General features: G+C 53.3%; 1 protein-coding gene across 2 annotated transcripts in view; it reads right to left on the bottom strand.

The window, feature by feature from the left end:
* ADAMTS10 (ADAM metallopeptidase with thrombospondin type 1 motif 10) overlaps window positions 1-21,890 on the bottom strand; it is a 63,380-nt gene that overhangs the window by 26,753 nt on the left and 14,737 nt on the right. For both annotated transcript variants that reach the window (XM_086767383.1, XM_086767382.1), the window contains 7 exons: window positions 19,178-19,516; window positions 13,716-14,080; window positions 8,495-8,654; window positions 6,253-6,470; window positions 4,708-4,791; window positions 4,196-4,341; window positions 1,296-1,339 (listed from right to left, as the gene is read on the bottom strand). In XM_086767383.1, the coding sequence (XP_086623509.1) occupies window positions 1,296-1,339; window positions 4,196-4,341; window positions 4,708-4,791; window positions 6,253-6,470; window positions 8,495-8,654; window positions 13,716-14,080; window positions 19,178-19,265 (1,105 nt within the window). In that variant the 5' untranslated portion in view covers window positions 19,266-19,516. The remainder of the gene's footprint in view (window positions 1-1,295; window positions 1,340-4,195; window positions 4,342-4,707; window positions 4,792-6,252; window positions 6,471-8,494; window positions 8,655-13,715; window positions 14,081-19,177; window positions 19,517-21,890) is intronic.

Genomic DNA, 21,890 nt, shown 5'->3' with positions numbered 1-21,890 from the left:
CTAGTTTAGAGAGAAGGATGTTGTGCAGGACAGTGTCAAAAGCTTTGCACAAGTCCAGGTAGATGATATCCGTCTGACATCTCCAACCAGATCAGGTTGCTCAGAGCCCCGGCCAACCTGGCCGGGAACGTTTCCAGGGATGGGACATCCACCACCTCTCTGGGCAACCTGGGCCAGTGCTCCACCACCCTCAGTGTAAAAATTTTTTCCTAATGTCTAATCTGAATCTACCTCCCTCTATTTTGAAACCATGACCCCTCGTCTGTCTCAGCAGGCCCTGCTGAAGAGTCTCTCCCCACCTTTCCTGCAGCCCCCTTTGGGCACTGGGAGCCGCTCTCAGGTCTCCCCGGAGCCTCCTCTTCTCCAGGCTGAACAGCCCCAGCTCTCTCAGCCTGGCCTCACAGCAGAGCTGCTCCAGCCCTCTCAGCATCTGCGTGGCCTCCTCTGGACCCTCTCCAACAGCTCCACGTCCTTCGGATGTTGGGGGCTCCAGAACTGGATGCAGTTCTGCAGGTGGGGTCTCATCAGAGTGGAGCAGAGGGGCAGAATCCCCTCCCTTGCCCTGCTGCATCAAGAGGAGCGTGGCCAGCAAGTCGAGGGAGATGATCATGCAGAAATCCCCCTTGGATTGTGGCAGGGGACTCCCCCAACAGCCTGCCCATACACTGTTCAACCACCACGGGCTGTGCCCGCTGCACCAGGCCAGAGAAGGAACAGTCTCTGTTAAAGGAACGAATCGAGTCATCACAGCATCTCCAGCCTCAACCTCATCTGCAGCCGCATCAGGTCGTAGAGCCACAAACTTTTCCTTTTTAACTGAAGTAATCCCTCCTTGACTGCTTAGTCTAGACCAGGACAAGACAAATTAGGAGCTACAGCCAGAGAGAGCTGCAGGGTCTGTCTGCGTCTAGCAGTTTAAATAAAGAACTCCCTTTATAGTCATCACAAAAAAGTCTTATTTCTCTCTGCTAAGCCAGGAATACTCCAGTAGGCTATGGACCAGCCCTAGATGTGAGCGGTTCTTAATCATCAGGCTGGACCCAACCCAGGGATAGAACGCAGAAGCGTTCCAGAGCCCATCCGTCCTCGAGGTTGCTGCTTTTAGTGTTTACAGAAGTAAGGAGGCTACACGGCCCAGCGGGCTGGAAAGCACGGCGCTGCTCCTGGCTCCGCTGCCGGCGCTCGCCGTAGTGTGGGGCGAGCGCTTCCCCTCGCGCAGCCCTCGTTCACCAGGCTTCCGAAGACACGCGCGCCGGTGAGAGGTGCTGCTGAAGGGCCAGCACCATCCTACCTACCCAGGGTGCCGCACGGTTTGTTCTTGTAGATGCAGATGTCGTATCTGCAAAGAAGAGAAGGCAGCATTAGGAACAATTAAATTTCGGCACCGCCAGAACCTTTCAGAAGCGCATCTCCATTTTACTCATGCATTCACATCGAAACACTTCAAAACAACCCACATGGCTCATGCGACGCTTCTGGAATGGAAAGTACCGACTGTGACAGGTAAGGTGCCACTGATCGATATTGTACAACACTCATTTTCCCCAGGCGGAGACACACTCTCGATTTTTAAGGATAGTTCCTGTCCCTTAACTACGGGGTCGCGCTGAGCAGGGTCAGAGGTTTGGTTGTGATGAAACATGGTTAAGTCGTCAGGGACAACGCTATTCCAGCCTTGAAGCTCTTTGGGTTTGGGGCGGTGGTCCAGCTCTTCTCGCTAGCATCCAGAGCACCCCTGGGAGACGGCTACTTCTCTCCTGGGAGGTGCTGGGCTTGGAGATCTGCCCCAGGGTGGGAGAGGACAGGGCCAGCGTCCTGCCTGTAAACTCAAGTCCCTTGCAGCAGATTGTATCAATCAAACACTTAATTCTGACTTTAAAAAAAAAAAAATTAGTTGGAAAACATGTTCCATTTCAAAACTCCATGTGGTTTCATTATAATGCTAGAGTGATTTTTTATATTTTTTTTCAGTTTCATTCTTTACTGAGAATTTTCCAAACAAATTCAAGACGACTCTTCCCTCTGTTCCTGGCCTCGACTTCCAGCCATTGCATCAAGGAACTGACTGTTTGCACCTCGTTAGCTGCCTACAAGGAAAAGCTAAGCAAGGACAGCAAAGCGCAATCTCCTCCAAACTGAAATGCAGCACCCTTGCAATGGGACACGGCAGCAGCTCCGAAAGAAATCAGTTTGGGCCAGAGAGACTGTGGAGACGAGCCGCATGGCCTCCCCGCCTCCATCCGTACGCCTTCTGCAGGAGGTGGGACTTGTCAGACATTTGGGTTTTTGCAAAACCAAAATGGTTTGGGGTCAAAAAGGGGCAAGCCTAAGACTCAAATCCATGCAGGGTGGGCAGGCAAGGGGACTGGCGGCAGCTGGGCTGGGACGCCCCGGAGCCGGTCTGGGGTGTCGCTCCTTAGCCCTGAGGTATATTTCAGCCCGGAGCACTGAGGATGCTGACCATGGTGTGAGTTTGGGGGACACCCTCATGGAGAGCTGGACCATTTGACACCGTTCACCCCGGCAGCCCCACGGTGATGAGAGCAGGGAGGAAGCAAGCTGATAGCACACGTGAGTTAAGTGTAACAAGTTCTGGTGATGGCTCCCATCCCTTTGGCCCCCGGCAGTGTCTGGAAGTGTCCAAACCTCTCAGCAGGAAACGACATGAGTGAAAAGCATTTGTTGCTTTGTCTTGATAGAACACCGTTAAAGCCTTCAGAGGCTCTGGTTTGACACGTCCCTGGGAGAGAAAAAAGCCCGCAGCTCAGCAAGATGTTATCGGGAGACAGGGAATTCATCAGAGACAGGACCGGATGCGCTGGTGCTGTCCAAGCCTGGTGTGACCAGCCAGGCAAGTTGGGTTAGATCCAACAGCTGGTGGGAGGCCGAAGAACTTGGAGCTGGTGTTTGTGTCCTGCACACGCGGCAGGACAGGAGGAAAACCAGACATCGCAGCCCCGGGAGAGCGAAGCTGGGGCCGAGGACACTTTAGCTTGCTCCTCCCCTGGTGCTTGTGTGCTCTCACCTCACAAGGTCCCCAGGACGGACGCAGCGGGCAGCTCTCATGAGCTTCCCAGGAAGGATGCACCAGGCTGCACATGGCTCCTGTCGCTGCTGGGAACTGGAGCAGGAGAGCGGCACATGGCGCCAATGAAACTGGCTCCTTCCCTCTCCAGCGCTTTCATTTTATGACTTTCTTTCACTCCGCAAGAGAGGGAAAAAAACGGCACAGGTAAATCTTGGGGTTGCCTCTGGCTTCTCCCCAGGCTGCTGCCCCTGTGGAGAGCCAGTGTCCCAGGTGCAGCTGTCAGCACCACCAAGCGCTGCCTCTCAGCGCCCTTTGTTCTCTCCATCCTTCCAGCTCTCCCTTCAGCATCCCCTCTCATCCCCGCTGCCTTTGTCCCTGTCGTCCTCTCTGCATCTTCTCTCCTTCCGACCATCCATCTGTCCTTCCAGCTGTCCCTCCCGTACCCTCTGCTGCTCCAGGATCAAGAACCCATCGATTCTGATGAGGGTTCATACTCCTTCACCCAGCTCTGGAGGTCTAATTCAGCATGCAGGTGAAGCTGCTGCCCTAGACTGTTGTTACAGGAGCACGCAGACACGGGCAGGGCAGGACTGCTCTTTGTCCTAAAGGACCTGGGATGAAGTCACTACCTCAAGGGTGTCCATCAGCTACCCAGGAGAGAGTTCAGCCTGACATGTAGGCACCTAAAATGATGTGAGCCAAATCCTGTACTGCCTGGAGGCACACTGTCACTGTCACGATGCTTGGGTCCCATTTGTATCTTTATCTTTCACAGCGGGAGTAGATGGGCCTCTCCATTTCAGTAGGATTCCCGATGTTCCATGACGCCAGGGGGGGCTCCTGTACATGCCCAACACTGCTGCACGCACTGCGCCATTGACCTCCTGGGGCACAAAACACCCACGGCTGCAAACTAAGCTCCTTGAGAGCACAACAAAGACCGAGGGGAGACACTGGAGGATGTTAACTCTCTGAACGGCAATAATCTGCCTCGCTGCAAGCAAACTGGCAAGCAGCCAGCCTGAGGGACAGCCGCTGCCAGGCCGCTCACGGGGGAGCGCACAGGAAGGAAGCCTCGGATGAATCGCTTGGACGGAGACAGAGGACAGCTGCACGGAGGACACCTCCCAGTGAGGGAAGTGCTGCCAGGGCCCTGCTCAGCCTCACCTGGTGATCAGCACTGCAGTGTCATGGTTGGCGATGCCATTCTCGGGGATAGCATTCCCATTGCCGTTCCTGTTCACGATGGATTTCTGCCACTTGCAGAAGCTGTCCAGGGATTTCCCGGCGTGGTGGTTAATCTCCAGTGTCGGCTGGAATGGAAGCAATACAACACTGTGTTCCCAGGAAAGCTCTGATATGAAGGCACTGCCTATTCCCATGCCAGCAGAGCAGTGACACCAGTCCAGATTCTCCCACCTTCACAAAGGCCATGGAGGACTTTAGGAGGACTGAAGCTACTTAAACCTCCCTAAAGCCACCCTATCATAGAAACAGTCCTCAGAGTCCCAGAGGACTCCTCAGCCTGAACCCAGTCCCCAGTTGCCATTGAGAGGATGTGGTGCACCCAGTAGACTGCACTGAGGGAACCTCCCAGGGGTGACATCCAGGGGGAACACACAGACACGCAAAGGAAGTGCAGACGCATGATGGAAGCGGCTCAACAAAGCCCACCTTACCTGATCCTCAGTGAGGAGAATCAGCCGGGTCACCAGGATATTGACAATATTGCCCAGACTCGAGTCCTGGAAAAGTTTGGCAACCTGACCTCCAAGAAACAAGAAAAGACGAGTCTTAAAAATGAGCTCGCTGGCCGGGTGACAGCGCGATCGACTGGCACATGCTGCGCTCCTGGTAGAGAGAAGCAGGGCTGCTTTGTCAGCATGGGCTTCGGGGTCTGAACACCATCTTGTCATAGAATGACAGAATGGTTAGGGTTGGAAGGGACCTTCAAAGCCCATCCAGTCCAACCCCCCTGCCAGGAGCAGGGACATCTCCAGCCAGATCAGGTTGCTCAGAGCCCCGGCCAACCTGGCCTGGAATGTTTCCAGGGATGGGACATCCACCACCTTGCTGGGTAACCTGGGACAGTGTGCCACCACCCTCAGTGTAAAAAAATTTTTCCTAATATCTAAGATTTTTTCCTAATATCTGATCTTTTTAGAAAGCAGAAATGGACATGCGACTCCACATTACCACTTTGACTGCAGAGCCTCCTAAACCACGTTCAGACCTTGCCGTCCCCTTCTGGGGAGATTCAAGCAGTGAAGCCAACATCCCAGAGCACCTGCTCCTTGCCTGGAGGGGCACTACGCAGCCATGGGGAGGAAGCTTTGCTGACTGCCCATTGGCAGGGAACTACACAGCATCTCTCAGAAATCTGCTGCCACATGATGGGTGTTTTACAGCAGATGAAACAGTTAGAAACAGTATTGTTTTAAAATCTGGCATCTGCTTTAGAAATGCAAACAGAGCAAGCCATGAAAAGAGATCCTGCAGGACAAAGAACCGTCACAGAGGGGCTTTCGGCAGTTTGATGGATAACTTCCAAGCCTACCTCACCTCACAGGAGGACTCAGCATGGCCAGTTCAGGCTGTTAACGCATCTCGCCTGATATCCTGCCGCCAGCAACGACCCAAATGTGATGCTGCAGAGAAAGCTCCTCCGCAGTAACCCAGAGACGCGGGCAGCGTGGCGTGGAAGGATGAGGATATTTCTCCCCCTCACGCTGATCAGCCCCCAGGCGTGAGAGCTCGCTGTCCTTATGCTTTCCCATGTGTCTCTCAGCTTGGCTGGCCCTATTTGCAATGCTAATTTGGGATGAGAGATGCTGTTCAAAGAAAGGGCTTTGTTCTCCCTGTCCAGATCTGGCCTGGAGCGTGGTCCGAGGGGCCAGAGTTTACCTCTCCGACAGTGCCTCCCCTACACAACAGAGTCCCTGCAGGCTCCAGGGCACCACTGCTCGCGAGCAGCGGCAGCAGCGTGTCAGGATTGCTGACCTGAATGTCTTGCTCTGGGGATGGGGAGAAGGCACTGCCATCCAGGGACGGATCTGATTTCCCCACCGCGTTCCCTCCATCTCACTGGTCTTCTTGTGGGAAAAGCACACGGCACCCTCAGACACTCAGGAGCGAAGGATGGGATTGATTCCTGCTCACTCTCTGCTGCCGGGTGCGGAGCCCCCGGGGCCCCCCAAGGTTCGTGATGTGGTTATAACACTTACAATATTCATGATGGCCAGGATGTACTGCTCTATGTCCCGCCGGCCGTGGTACCCCACCATCATTTTGTCAGCCACCACCAGGGTCTCCACGTAGCGCTCCGTGCTGACGGATCTCTTCAGCGGTAGCTGGCCTCGCTGGCTGTGGTTGCCTGATGGCTTCAGAGGAGAGGGCTTCAGTGTTCGCAGCCACCAGTGTCTCCCCTTCCAGGGCTTCTCATCTGAGAAGGGAAAAAGATTTTGCTCCAGCAGTAATTCAGTGGCACACAGAGGTGAGGGGCACGCAGTATGATCTGGGTTTCAGGGAAGAAAAGGCCATCGCGAAGCTCTTCATGCACCAAGCGTGGACCCAGCAAACGCTCCCACCGCCCTCGGGATGTATCTGCTGAGTGTTTCCTACTGCTCCCACTGCCCCGCTGCCGTCCCGCTTGCCCTCCTGCCCCAGCGCTGCAGGCAGAGGTGTGCGCCCGTCCGGCTGCGGCAGCCCCACACACCTCACTTCCTGCGCGCTGCAAGGCCCTGCCCTCGCCTCTGTCGCAGGGAAGAGCGGTGTGGATTTAGAAACTGCACAGACATAATCTGAAAACAAAGCCATTGCAGATCATTTCCTCTTTCCTTTTCCTGCCAGGACCTGAATTTAGGACTTGGCTTTTCCTCCACAGAAATGGCTGCAGCCTCCAAAGCAGCAGCAGCAGGTTTGTAGGATATTGCTCCAGGTTTCAAGTGCCACTGACCCAACCCTAGAGATGTCCCCAGCGGGGCCATCAGCTCCAGACCCACATCCTGGAGACAACCATAGGGCAGGAGAGCTGGCAGGGAGGTTATAACCACTCTCCTGCCCGGTCAGGAGGGCTGGCTGAATCCCCTGGCTCTGATCATAAAATATCCAGCAAGCCTGGGAAGATGGGTAGATCACAGGTGGCCCCATGGTCTACCAGCTCCAGTCCCTCCAGCTGATCAGAAGGAGCTCACTGGAGTGCTTAGGACCCAGCTGTGCCAGGCAGGCCAGGTCAAGTCCAGCCTGCAGGACAAGGGGACGGGATGTCTTTGCTGGGACCAGTTGCTCTGTGGTTGTTCTGAACTGTGTTTGGCCTGCGGCTCCCACTGCATGGTCTTTGCTTTCCAAAAAGCAATTAGGAACAGGCTAACTTTCACCTGGAAGCCAGGTAATGTGGCAAAGAGTCAGCAGAAGGGGGCTCTGCTGGCGCTTCACCCAACATGACTTTGGGAGCTAGGACAGGAGGAGCTGGGCCAGGGGAGCGCCGGTTGTCTCCAGAGATGCTGGCAGTTGTGGGGACACTCAGAGCCTGCTCAGAGCAGGCTGGCAGTGCCCCGGTGTCTCCAGAGGCTCCATCCCTTCCAGTAGTGTCACCGCTGGGGCACTGGATGAACGTTCTCAAGTGACACACAAACCTGCCAGGAGCACCTGGGAACAGCGCTGCTGCTGCACCCACAAACTCTAATCCATAAAACGCGAGCTGGCTCCTTTGGAGGCATGGCATCTCCTCTCATCCTTACAGAACCAGGGGAAGCCTCTGTGAACTCAGGGAGCAGCATCCTGTGTGCATGCAATATTTTTGGGTCGATACAAAAGCTTTGCACATTCAGAAGGGGCGGGGATTTCAGCCAGGCTCTGGGACACAGAACCTGCTAGGGAGGACGAGAAGGCCAGAGGTGCATGGGGAGAGGCCAGGGCTGGTCTCGGAGGCCTTTAGGAAGCCAAAGCACAGAAGTGAGGTAGATGTGCAACTGCTATTCTGTACAAACTTATCCCAGAGCCCACTGTGACTAACCAGACCCGACATCCCACCCTCCCAGGCACCTCTCCCCCTAGTCTCTAGTGGCAGCAGATGTATCTCAATGTGGACACAATCTTCAGTGACTAAACCCAAAGAATCTCTGCTGAGCATGCATAAACTGCAATTTCTCAATATCTTCTCAATTGGCCAAATCTGGAAGGATTTTCTTAAGAACAATAAGAGGCAGCTTTTTGTTTTCTATTCCACGCTCTATTTACAAATTTAAAAGCCCTGCTGTGAAGAAGAGTGTACAAGAGCTTTCCAAAGACCGGGCCACCAGAAATCTTTAACATGAGTACAAGAAAATACAGAAAACTTTCCTGAATGTAGGAGATAAACTTGGTTCTTTGCCATATAGTGCAGTGTGGACCTTCAAAGTGTGGTCTACTGGGCCTTTCCCAGCCTGCACTGGGATGGATTGAGGATGTGTTGGTGGGTACAGATACCTAGCACGCCACAGGCTGCATCCATGTGTGGGTACTGGAGAGACGATCGCTTGTACACGACGTGGGGGCTGCCCTTGCCCTCGTTCCCTGCGCTGACGTTGGCTCCCGGGCTCAGCGGTTCAATGAAATATTCCTCCTCATCTGCGACGATCACCCCGTGCTGCGGAAGGAAAGAGACGGAAGGCAGTCAAAGAGGTGGAGAAGAGGAGAACTGGCTGACACACCGGTGGCTTCTTGTAACGATCTTTCTGATTCTTAACCACTGAATTTCTGGGGACTGACAAACACTTCTGAGAACATGAAGGAATCCTTCATTTACGCAAACACTGAACTACATGAACCTACAGACCAGAGGAAACCAAGCCAGATGGTTCTTGATGCCTTGGGACATCTGTGTTCACTAAAGTCCTCTGGAAATCACAGCCTTCCCTTGCAAAATCATGAATAAGTTGTTTCCTATTCCACCCACTCGGTCTAACTGAGAGCTGTCCGTGGGATCCTAAACACCACACCTTCACCCAGCAGCACAAGTCAGCAGCGAGATCGACCTCCTGTACTCTTCAGACTCACTGAAGAATCTCCGAAAGCAGCTCAGAACCTTTACCACTAGCTGGGAAACTGAGGCACAGAGCTGCAGAGAAGCGTAGATGTTGAGAGGCTTTTGAGAAACACACTGAATCTTTAAAACCTGAAGTCCAGTTTGCAGTGAGGCAGCCAGCAGGAGCCACGACCTTCGTCTGCAGCCTGAATCCTGCGCTGCGCCCCGCAGGCACCACTGCTCCTCTTACACACCTGACTGGCCACCTCCGTCTGACGATCTTGTTTCTGCTCCCTCACTTGTTAATTCAGCTAGTCATGTTTTTTTCTGTTTTTCTCCCTTATTTTATTCTTCGACTGATGAATGTCAGCTGTGAGCCCAGACTTTGCTCTCTGCGAGTGGACCAACTCCTGAGACAGCAACGACTGGCAGGCGCAGACCCCAGCAGCCAAACTCACCAAGCACTTACAAGATCCCTCCTCCGCAGCTGGTCCTATCCTCATGGAAAGATTTCCCTCTTCCTAAAAGGTCTGAGCAACCTAAAAAGCTTCTTGCAGTCCAACACGACACAAGCAGCAGCTCCATTGCTGTTAACAACCTCTCCTGGCATTGAATCTCACCTAACTCTACAAAACACGTGTGTGCTTCACCAGCAAGCAACGGAGGCACCGAAACATGCCTGACATTGCTCAAGCAGGACAAGAATTATCCCAAAATTCTGAGACTTGTGTTACCTGGCTGTCCTCCCACTCCCTGAGGGCAAGCACAGTTCTGGGTGCAGACACCCCGCTCCTGCCATCAGCTCTGCAGCGGTGTCGTCCTTCGGATGTCACAGCACTTTACCCACTCCCCTCTATGCAACGGGGCCAGGAGCCCTGATCTGCCAGTACGGGCAGTGGGGAAGCACGTCTCTGTAAAACACCTTCAGGTCCTCACGTGGAAGGCACCACCCACGTAACAGCGTTATTGCTCAGTGTTCGTAGGGGAGAGCCTCTCCGGGGTGGACGCTGCCTCCGTAACAGGTCTCTCCCCGCCTCCCTCCCCACCACGAAAGCTGAATCGGGGCAGTGTGTGCACAGCGAAGTCCCCATCTCCAGAGTGCCGGGGGATTTCCTCCTGCACCAGGCTCTGTTGCTCTTGGCTCAGCTCCACCTTTTCAAACACAAGCGAGGTACTGTGAGGTTAGCCTGGCGAGGGCTCCGGCGGAAAGCCGAGTGTCGGCCTGCGAAGCCAGCTGGCTGCCGGCTTTGTGGGACGGGGAGAAGGAGGTCACCGCCAGCTTGGGGCAGAGCAGCAGGAGGGGAGAGCACGTCCTGCCCAAAACCCATGTACTACTAGTAAAGAGTCGCTCTTGCTTAAACCCAGAGCCTCCGCAGAGCACAAGGGGCTGGAGGCTCATCAGCCTGCCTGGCATCCTTCAGCCACGAAGCTCAGCTTCCCAGGAGTCTGACAACTGCCCCATCGCTGACCCCAAAAACTGAGCTCTGAGGTCTGGGTGCTGGACGTGACACAAGGCTGTTGAAAGGGGGCGGCGAGAAGCCCTTGGAGAGATCCCTGTGGTTTGTGGGGGAGCTAAACTGGATATCCTGTCTATGATTCACTCAGGTCATCTGCAGAGCAAGGATGGTTTGTGCTATTAGCTTACAACCACACTTAGGAAAAGCACGGCCATCTACTGCAACGCAGCTCTCCACCTCCTCACGCACACGCAAGCAGCGCGGCGTTAGCCTCGGCCTTGCTCCACGCATTGGATGTCCACGCTGACTTCAGGAGGGCTTTTCAGATGAAAGCACAACTTCAGCACAGACGCACAGGGTTGAAAACGTGGCCTTTACACCATCCTTTGGTGAGCTCTGACACAAGAGCCACATTTTTCTCCTAAAGATGTTTTCTCCTCACTGCATTTTTTTTTATGGCAGGACACAGGTCCTTGGGATCTCCTGCTGCTGGTGGGATGAAACACAGCGTTGCTCAACACAGGGAGGATTTCATCTCCCAGCCAGGCTGAGGCAAAGCTCCCTGGGCCGCTCCTTGCAGGCTCCAGCCGCTTTGCGCTTGGCCCTGCGGCAGCTCCTGGCTCTGCGTGTTTTGGGAAATGGACCATTTTGCCCTCTGCGTCCAACAGCTTCAGCCTGGGTGACCTTTCCCCTGCTCAGCCTGAAGCGCAGCACGGCGTGCCCTCCACGGGAGACGCATGGGGCGAGCCACACTGCCTGCTTGCCCTCAGGCCTGGGTGACAGTGCATGTGGCCAAGGAGATGGGAGAGTGCCCAGTTATTGGCAGTGTGGTGCCGTAAGGTGCGAGCTACGCCACGGGTGTTTGAAAACTAAGCCGTTTACAGCAGCACACCTTGCAGACACAGAAATAGCTCAAGGATGTGGGAGGTGGAGGACAGGAGGATGGCTTGGGGCTTGCTTGTTACCCGTTTTCACAGCTTTGTGTTGGATACTTCTGTGGACGCAATTGTCCCTTTCCCATCTTCTCATAGAATCATAGAATGGTTTGGGTTGGAAGGGACCTTCAAAGCCCATCCAGTCCAACTCCCCTGCCAGGAGCAGGGACATCTCCAACCAGATCAGGGTTGCTCACAGCCCCATCCAACCTGGCCTTGAACGTTTCCAGGGATGGGGCATCCACCCTCTAGGCAACCTGGGACAGGGTTCCACCACCCTCAGCGTAAAAATTTTTTCCTAATGTCTAATCTGAATCTACCTACAATTTTAAAACCATCACCCCTTGTCCTGTCACACCAGGCCCTGCTGAAGAGTCTCTCCCCACCTTTCCTGCAGCCCCCTTTGGGCACTGGGAGCCGCTCTCAGGTCTCCCCGGAGCCTCCTCTTCCCCAGGCTGAACAGCCCCAGCTCTCTCAGTCTGTCATGCACAGCTCACCCTGTAATTAGCAACTGGTCCCTGCTTGGGCCCATTCAACAACACAACACACAACCTCTATGCATCACCAGTGAGTCAGGTCTCTCCAGTGGCAAGTACAGCCCCCACTCCACCAGTCTCTTTCTGTCCAAATTCCTGAGTCTATCATCCTTGCTAACCCTGCAGACCTCCTCCTCCTTCCTTGCTGATGTCCGTAGCTCTCCGGGACAGAAGGGCAGAGTTCAGGAAAAGGAGAGGTTGTTGGATGACCCTCTGTCCCTCTTTGTGCCTGGCTGCGTTTTCCTCCAGACAGCCTCGGTATCTCTCCGGAGCTAAACACAGCCTGTGGACGAAATTATCCCAGTGCAAGTGCTGCCAGGCCACTGCTTGCCCTGGACTCGCTGCCCTCTGAAGCGGGAAGGCAGGCTGATGCCAGATCCCTTCTACACCAGCAGCATCCAGCTCGCCCTTCGGTGCTTTTGTGAACACTAGTAAATCGTCTAGAACCTCAGCAGAGTTCCCATATCTAAACAAAGGGCTAACCAGGGAACTGAGAGTTTATGCAGCTCTGATTTTTGGCTGTGAGATAGAAACATTAGATTCTATGATATAATGAGTCAGATTTTCATTTTTGTTAATAACCCACAGCACTGTTCTGGCAGTGTGATTCAGCAATAAATCAAACATGAATTCATTCCCATTTGGAAGCTCTTCCACACCGCCAGAACGCTGCTAAGAGGTGGAGCGGCAGCATAAATATGAATCTGGCCTACAGAGTCTTTTTCTACATGTTACCCCTCCAAGAGAGCCATCAGCCTTGGGATTCGCTAACAGGGGATGTTTGCTCCATCCCTCCATCTGGCAGGTCATGAAATGTGCTTTGTGAGCCAGAAATACCAGAAAAATAAGGATGGAAGTCCTTAGTCTATTCCCAATGCTGGAAGAGCTAATGAATCATACCTGGAGTATTTTTGAGAGGCATTTATCTGCCCTGTTCTTAAAGATCTCCAACAATGTAGAGGCCATGCACTCTCCAAGCAACCTAGTCCAGAGCTCAGCTATCCTCGCCACTTATGTCTACCATTACGCTTTCTTGCTAATATTTCAGACCATAATGTCTCATCCTAGCTGACAGGACATGCAAAATAAACCATTCCCACCCTCTTTGCAGCAGCCTTGCTGGTTTTGGGCATGCCATCTTGTCCCCTCTTCGCGTTCTCCTTTTCATACTGAAAAACACGGATTATTTCAGTGACTTCCCCCAGCAGTCACATTTTTAGCTCCTGAAACCTGGACAGAAATGACTGGGAGCCCCAGGAATGTATCTGCAATTGTAAGGATCTGAACGCACTTTTGACATTTCCAGCTGTCCCGTGAAATTCCTGCCCTCCTGCATTTCTTCCTCACTAGCACATGCAAAATCTACTTTCTGCTGTTGCTGCTGGAAGCGGAGGGGAGAGTCCTGTAAGAGCCAGAATAACGGCCTTGATTATCTCATTCCAATTAAAATAAATGGAAAAACGCCCACTGACTTTGGTAGGAACTGAACTACAAGCCAAATATGGATCATGAACCCGTAAAGATGTAATGAAGAGATGTGGGCTCCTTCACTCTCAGCTGACTTTCAATGCCAGTGTGCAATATTCTAGCTCGACACCAACCCCGTGCCTTTCCCATTGCTATGGACCCACCTGCTGGCACCCAAATCAGGTTGCACTTCTACACCAACCATCCAAGAAGCCATGATCTGCTCTGCTTTACGGGCACCTCTAGTTGTTAGCATTGTCCTTGGCGGGGCAAAATGCAGAGACTCACCAGTCCATTGCAGTTGCTGATGGCGACCTTGGAGTTCAGGTACTGATCCTGCAAGTGGCCTGCGTAGTGGCAGTCTTCATGGAAATCGTGTTGCCAGTCCACGCCATCTCGCTTCCAGTATTCGACAGTGAAGTGCTCTGCCAGCAGGTTGGAGTGCAGTGTCAGGTTGAGGAGGAACTGGGTTCGGTGGGCAGAGACTTTGTAGAAAACCTGCTGCTCAGAGGGCTCATAGGGCAAGGACCCCAGACTGCGCCGAGGGCGCTGCTTCAGCTGGCTTCTCACATCAAAGGTGAGGAAGTCCCCGTTTCGGTCCACTTGGATGGGGAACGCAATTTCATAGTGATCGAGGCTGGAGAGGAACTCCTCTGGGGAGGGAAAGCAAACACAGGAGGAATGACATTCTGCAAATAGAGTCAGAGCAAAACACCCAGCGACTCGAGCGCAGAGCCGGTGGCCCTGAGCACAACTGAGCCGCAGCCAGCGCAAGGTGCAAGGGACAGGGTCCTGACACAGTGGGACGGCTCCGTCCAGGCTGCAGGATCCCAGGGGTATTCCCAAAGGTCTTCAGCCTACAGAGCCTTGGGCTATCAACAGGCCTTGAGCCTACGGAGTGTCATCGTCTTCCTCTGCAGGTGATGGAGAGAAACAGACTGGTGCAAAGGGCCGATCAGGACACTCAAATTCTGGCTCTGCACCTGGAGTATCCCCCATCTCTCCACCTCCACTGGGCAGAGGGACTCCAGGTTGTGCGGAGTCACACAATATTCTTCAGAATATCTACAGCTGCCACCTGGAGCTGCTAGCTCTGCTTTGATAATGCACGTCAAAACAGCACCATACTAACCTCCCCAGTCACAGCATTAGGTACCGGGCATCCTCCTAAGAGGCACAAAGACAATGTCCTTGCAACGACAACCTTGCAAGCAAATTAAGAAAGAGGGCAACCAGAATTGCCCAGCTGTGCTAAAAAGGCAGCAGGAAATAAAAGTCAGAGATCCTGATTCCCCAGCAAGGCCTCTATGACACCATCCTGCTTTCCCAGCTCAGCAGCTCGTTGTTCTTTATCGTATCAGCCTGGCTTAGCACCTTCTCCTGGGGCACTTGAGTTTTTGAGCCTGTCTCGTACCACTTAGGAAATGTGCTCTGACAAGGTCACTGTCCAAAACGTCTGCCTGCACTCACACAGCAACGCAACACTTCTGGCTGTCAAAGAAACTGGCACTCCGCAACCTCCACAGAAATTTCATTTTCCAAGCAAAACGTCGTAGGGACTGCCAGACTGGATCTGACTGGAGGTCTAGCTGTCTCTGACAGCCCCCAGTACCAGAGGCTTCACTGGAAGACGTAAAAAGTCAGGCACTGGACAGGATGGCTCCCCCAGGACAGGGTGTTCTTCTGAACCCCTCATGGCGGAGGTCTGCTCACGGAGCGGGAGAGGATTTGCCCTCTGTTCACTCTGGAAGAGTCTCACTGCGCTTTCTGCATCCTATTTGTAGTCATTTCCTAAGCAAACAGGAAAGGCCAGGCTGCTCCAGGGTGGCTGCATTTCGCCTGGCTCCACAGCACCCATCTTCAAAGCCTTCCCAGCCATCATAAATTTGGACTCCAAATTACACTCTTACCACATGGCAGCACTGGAAAGTTTCCTTTCCCTCTAGTATGTTTTCCAGTGTGGGAGCCTGACAGAGTGGTTTCCTTGGCCACCAGTAATGGGACAGTCCTTCCCACCAGCTGGGTTTAGGGGTTAGCTCCCATCCTTCCAAACCATAAGCACTTCTGGCACCTCTCCCTTGCCTCCACAAGCCAGAAATAATTATTAGCTTTTTAACTTCCTGTGCTCCAGCTTCTCCTGCATCACATCGCCTTGCGTGTGATGCAGCCGGGCAAACAAGAGTGACTATTTGCACTTAAGGAATGACCTCAGGCTTGGAAAAATTTGCTATCGGAAGCGTCTTGTTTTTCTTTTTCCCTCTCTGCAGTCCACGTGGGCTTGCAAAACAGTGACTCGGAAGGAGGTTTGCGCACGTAGTGACTAGAAAGGGCCCAGGACCCTGGGCTGCGGTCTCTGATCCTGACTTACCAAGGTATGTCCAGGAGGAAAAAATGTGTCCAGAGCCTGGGGCTGAGGTTGTGTGTGAGAACGTGCTGGTCACCGTGTGTCCCCTCAGGGATGTCACTTTGGAAACTGAAGCACAGGAAGAAAGATCTAAGAGCAGTGCCCTGCATCACATGAATGTTTTAGGACATGATGCTTTAGAGTGAGGATGCCACAAACGGAAAAAAAATAACGAAGAGAAACTTTCAACACAAGGAAGAAGCCAGTGTCCTCATCTAGTGTTACAGCTGGCTCCCTCCTCTCCTCTAAAAATCTGAAAGATCTCAGATCTCTGAGAGATTGGGATCTCTTTTACTCCCTAACCCCATGTATTCTACTCAACATCACAGATGTTCCCTTATTCCCTCATTTGCTCATCCCCGCCTTGGTCATCCATAATCTCTGTATTACAGACCATACTAGGAGATCACAACATCAAGAGCAGCACGGTTTGGCCCTTCATTCCTTCCTTCCAGAAAAGCCATAATACGCTCTCTGACCTCTCAGCCACTTCACGCTGTATTAATAGATCTTGGCCTGGAACGTGCAGTCCTGCACCCGCTGTATCAGCAGGGTTTGCACCGGTGATAAGCAGCCTGGTGTTCCCAGAAAGCTGTCAAAACTGCTTTGGAAGAGATGCTATAAAAAGCCTTTCTGCAGGAAAACCTGCCCATGGCTGTGCAGGACACTGGGCACCCCTGGAGAATCACAAACCTCCCAGGAGAGGGCAAGGAAGAAAGCTGGGAAGCAGGAAGGACGGGGTGTGGGGAGAGGCACCTCGCTGCCCCATTTTTGGTGGAAAGGGAGTGCACATCTAGAGGGAGAGTGGAGGACGGGAAAGGGCACGGAGAGGTAGAGGGCTAAGGTGAACAAAGAGAAAGGAGGGAAGGTGAAAGCAGAGGAGGGAGGATTTTGTTCCCTCTTTGTATGCTCACCATTGCCCCTCTCGCTACAGAGCTGCTTAAAGGATGAAAAGGAAGCAGCTGTTGGCTTCCAGCTGCAGCCCAGACACAGTTCCTAAGGGATGACTGTGGAAAATGCTACGGGATCCCACGGCTTTGGGCTGCCCTGGCATTGTGTCAGTCTCACTACGTCCTCCAAGGGTCCACCGGTGTACATGTGAGCCGGGAGCACCGAGATCAGCCTCACCTAACATTCCATAAAACGGAGAACACCTAATCTATCACTGTGGTTAAACCAAGGAGCTAGCAGAAAATTTCCTTTTGATTAAAACCCATTCAGCAACGGTGGGCATGTGCTGAATCCTTGGTCAATTGTTTCAGCTGCTGTTCCCTGCGCTGTCAAAAACTGCAGCCGGAGTGTGCGCGCTACATCTGAATCTCGTTACATCTCTGCTGGCTTGAAGGGGCCTTCACCGCTGGGCCGCTGCTTCCCACAAAGATAATCACAGCTTATGGCTACGATACCTTAATCTTTTTCCTGTATAAAAGAAATACACTGATCTGGAGTCATGCACACGGGGCATGTGAATCCTGCTCCACCGCTAACCGGAGCAAGTCACTTGGTCAAAATCAGTGGCTTGTTGAAAACACTGGCTTTTGTTCTCCGTGCATCTGACTGCTGAGAGGAGATAACAGCGTCTCACCCTCTTGAAAGGGTGTTGTGCGGATTATGTACTCACTATCTCAGCAGCGTGGCAAAGACAAGTGTTGAGTAACATCAGCAGCCTGACGCCAATCGTTCCGGATGCAGGGAGCCTAAAAAGGCAGCCCGACAGCAAGAGGGGCCCTTGGGGCAGCCTAGCCCTCAGGACTGGGCAGGGACCGGGGAGGGGACAGGCTGCAGCCCCTGGGCTGGCGCTGCTGGCCCTCTCCCACGGCACCATGCTCCCAGAACATCCCGGGCTGAGACATCCCCCAGCTCAGGGCTCTCCAGTATCTAGGAGAGCACAAAGGCACAGACTGTAATTTCGGTGAACCTCGGGTTTGGACTGAGTCGTATTAGCAAGTGGTGCAGGGACTCATGAGCGAGGGAGGATCCGAGCTGCTGTGAGTCAGGATGGAGGCGATCTGGCAGCGAAGTCCTCGTCAAAGCGTTGCTCGCTGCGAACGCGGTGCTGCAGATGGAGGGAGGTGTGAACTGACGGACGCGGAAGGCCCAGAACAGTCACCCCAAGCATTGCCAGAGGCTTTGGCGAAAAGGACCAGAAACCGTGTTTGTTTCAGATTCCAGAAAATCTGCCTGTGTAACCTTGCACGTTGCTGAGTGCCTGCACAGCACGCAGCTCTGCGTCTGACCGCCTCTCGTTTCACCCAGCGCATGCTGCAGTACGGCAGTGCCCCACGTTTAGCAACGAGACGGTGCTCAGACCCAGGATGGCGTGTGGCTTTCGGTTGCCCTTATTCCTCTTTCCAGTTCTGCTTCACATGACAACCCACGGCCATCATAACTGCAGCCTGGTCGCGTTGCACTATGCACAGCCCGGGGACGCCACCGACTTTGGCCCTGCTGCCGTTTATACAGGCACAGGTAGTGTTTCAGGATTACGGCTGCCTACGTACGCTGCTGAGGTTTCGATACCTTGCACAGATAAATACCTAATTTCGGAGCTTGCTCTTCTTACCTCCGGTGCCTGACGGAAGTGTTCGTATTGCCTCTTAAGAAATGGTCACAAAAGCAAGTTAGTATTAAGCAACTTAACCACCCTGCGTGACCTGCCCATGTTGTGTTCGTACTCCAGGCTGTGGACAAGGCAGCCCACCTCAGTCTCCAGTCCTTTCCCTCCTAACCTGGAATAAAATCAAGGACAAAGCCATACATCTCTGTAGAAGAGACCCACATTCTACTTTCCTGACAATCACCTGCATGTGTAGCTCTGTATTTAAACACAAAATGATTAGAAACACACAGATATATGACAGGTACAAAGTGCTCACGCCTGAGCAGGTTTGGGCATGTACTAATGGTAGCACTTACAGAAACGTGTGTACAAACTAAAACTGCTCCTCCAGCAGCACGCGTCTGTCCAGACTCAGCTTTGCAGTGTATCTGCATGCTCCAGTAGACACCTCCATCCCTGCACGGGCAGAGGACCACTCGCAAGTGCGTCGGCTGGCTGCACACACACAACCCTCCTTGTAACAAAGCCTCTATTCATCCCAGGATGCGCCGCTCCCCCCGAGTGGAAGGGGAGCTTCCTCTATTGCTACCACATCCCCTTCGCTTTCTAAGTCTGTACGTGGCTCTCATCTTACACAGACCCCGCTCTGAATCCTGCAAACGCATCCTTTCCTCAGAGGTCAGCACCTGTGGATACATCAGGAGGAGCTCTGCTGCAGTACAGAGAGCAGAATCTGGGGTGTCTCCACGTATTCGATCCAGCTCCCCTCCCCGCGGCGATCCCTACCTTGCGACTGGAATGTGTAACCGGGAAAGTTGCACACAGCCGCTGTGAAGATGACAGTCCACGTGAGAAGCCTCCAAGCTATTGCCATGGTTAGCGATGCTTGTCTCAGCGCAGGGAGTATTGTGCCAGCCGAAAGGGCGCTGTCCCAACATGTCTCTCCCTCGGCCACTGCTTATGTAGAGACGGGAGTCCTCGGTTCCTCCGCAGGCATCCTCGGCCGCTCCGTGCTCTCTCCAAAGCAGCGAGGCCGACGGTGTCTTTGCAGCGTGCTGTGCCTGGGCCAGCGCAGCGGGGTCAGCATGGGCTAAATCGAACGGCAGGCTCTCGGTGGCATTGCCCCTGCAGAGGAGAGGAGAGGGGTGAATGAATGGGAGAGATGGGAAACCAAGGGTGGAGGAGATGGACATGGGGGAGAAAACGCTGTGCAGGGTGCAAGAGGAAAGGCTGATCTCAGAGAAGGGAAGGTATGAAAAAGAAGAAGAAGGAAGGGGAGGAAAGGACAGGAAGCAAACGCAAATGTAAATAACCACACCAGTTCACAGCCTTCTCCTGCTACGGGGACGCTGCACACGCAGGTGCGCTCCTGGGGGCGAACTCCGCTCCCAGCGCAGCCCCCGCACCGCTCTGACTAACGAGCCGGTATATACCTTGTACCTGAGGAAGGGACTGAGGATAAATGGGAACCCTTTGTCCTGTGGCAACACCCAGGAGGAAGCACAGATGGAGGAAGCACAGACCGGAGAGTGACCTGGTCTCCGTTACCTGATCTCTTAAAGGAGAGCAGAAACAAAAGCATTAGCAGGGTGGTAGAGAGCAGCAACCCAGAAACCCTCCCTACTCCAGTTTCTCTGGCTTTGAAATACACTTTAGTGACTGTCGCTGCACCGAGAGAAGAACACTTGCTCTCAGAGCGAATTGGCTAAACCTAAAAAAGTGACTGAAAACAAAGGAGCCATTCAGTGAACTCACCCTTACCCTCAGCTCTATCCACAAGTGGATGGTGAGATTCCAATTGTATTTGTTATTTAAAATTATTTGCTAATTGCTTCAGTGAAAGATTTTTGGCTTGCAGATAATTTCCACTCAGTCTGAGGCAATTATACAGAACTCACATAGTGCTGGAGAGTTGCATAAAGCCTGTGGTTTTCGTTTCTATCCAGCGACTCGATGACGTACGCAATGAATATGGCACATACCTAACTACCGCCCGGAGAATCCCAAATATCTGAACAGCGATGCTCTGCTCCACAGCAGCCCTGCAGCAAAACGCAAGCGTTCCTGCGAAGGTGACAGATAAATACATACGGAAGTGCAGCACCAACGGTGCCGGAGCACAGCAGGAAAAGGAAGCAGGGATGCCCCTGAGCTGCTCGGCTGGAGACGGGAGGGTTGTGCTCCTTGCAAAGGTGGCAATAGCCATGGCGTGTGTGTGGTCCTCATCCCAGCATGGAAACACTTGGAATAACGTCATTAACCCTCGCCTCGCGCTGCTCTCGGGTGTTTTAAATAGCAAAGACTAACTACTGCGTAGAGTTCCTCCTCGAGTTCCTCCCGCCACTCTTCCCTTCACCTCGTGTCCTCCAGGGAGGCTCCAATTCATTTCTACTCCTGTTTTCCCATCTTTACTTTAATGTTATTTGTGCTTCAGGGGCTCGGAGTAACAGCCACCACGGGCCAGACTATGCAGGTGAGGTAGAAGAAGGAATCAGAGATGATTCCTGCCCCAGTAATTAATCTAAATAAGTTAATGATTTTCCCCTACCAGATGGAAGTGCTGGGGAGATTAATCGTGCTTCTTTAAATCACAACTTGGAATTCCGTATTTTAAATTTTAAGATGTTTAACTGTTTATTTCCAGTTTAAAATGGCCAAAGGCTGTGAGAGAAGCCTTGGGCTGTTCTCCCCATTGCATCTGGTGGCGCTTGCCAGCTTGGTTTCTGCAAAGCCCAGACACAACACCCACGACAGCGGCCTCGAAGACTGCACACGTGATCAGCAACCATGAGAACAAACTGCCCGGTCGGGGAAAAACCGTCTAAATCTTGTCTTGGGCTGCTCTGCTCCCCCGCAACAGGTCAAAGGAAGCAGGCAGCAGAGGGTTGGCAGGACTTCTGCCCTCCTCCACCACGACACGAGGATGCTGAGATCAGCACCGTGGGTCCATGAGGCCACGTCCACCTCGTGACAGCAGTCCTCTGCAGCGTCACCCCCGTGCCAGCTGTGGCACAGAAAGGGCAGAGCTGGGGCTGCAGCAACACGTGGTGAAGTGCTGAGGACGCCGCAAGCTGCTCGGTGCCTGCTCCCCGCGGGGCTGCTGGAAGTGGACTGGAAAAGGGAGAAGGTGAAATGAAAGCCGGGCGTGCTGCGGCCCTCTCCTAAGTCAGCATTTTTGCGCATCTATTAAAGCTCAAGATTCCAGCTTTTAAATCCTGTCCCGGCTCCAAGATCTGTGGACTTCAGCTGAAGTATATTTTCTCCTGGGCTTCACACTCCTAATTTTTCTTGTTTTCCAGCTGTTGAATGTGCCTCTCCACAACCCCGCGCTGCGACAGTCATGACTGGATCCCTGTCTACCCTCCGCCCTTCCCCGGAGCAGGGGCCCGGAGGGAGCTGCAGGCACCAGGACCCCACAGCCCTGACCTCGGGGGAAGGAGGCATGCTTGGAGCAGCACATGTCAGGAATTACAACTGCAAAATTCCCCTTAGCCGGGCT

The sequence above is a fragment of the Chlamydotis macqueenii genome, chromosome 26 (genome assembly GCF_036417535.1).
Source record: "Chlamydotis macqueenii isolate bChlMac1 chromosome 26, bChlMac1.mat, whole genome shotgun sequence".
NCBI classification, from domain to species: domain Eukaryota; kingdom Metazoa; phylum Chordata; class Aves; order Otidiformes; family Otididae; genus Chlamydotis; species Chlamydotis macqueenii.
Note: the sequence above shows the minus strand (reverse complement) of the source record. Positions and strands in the feature narration are given on the sequence as shown.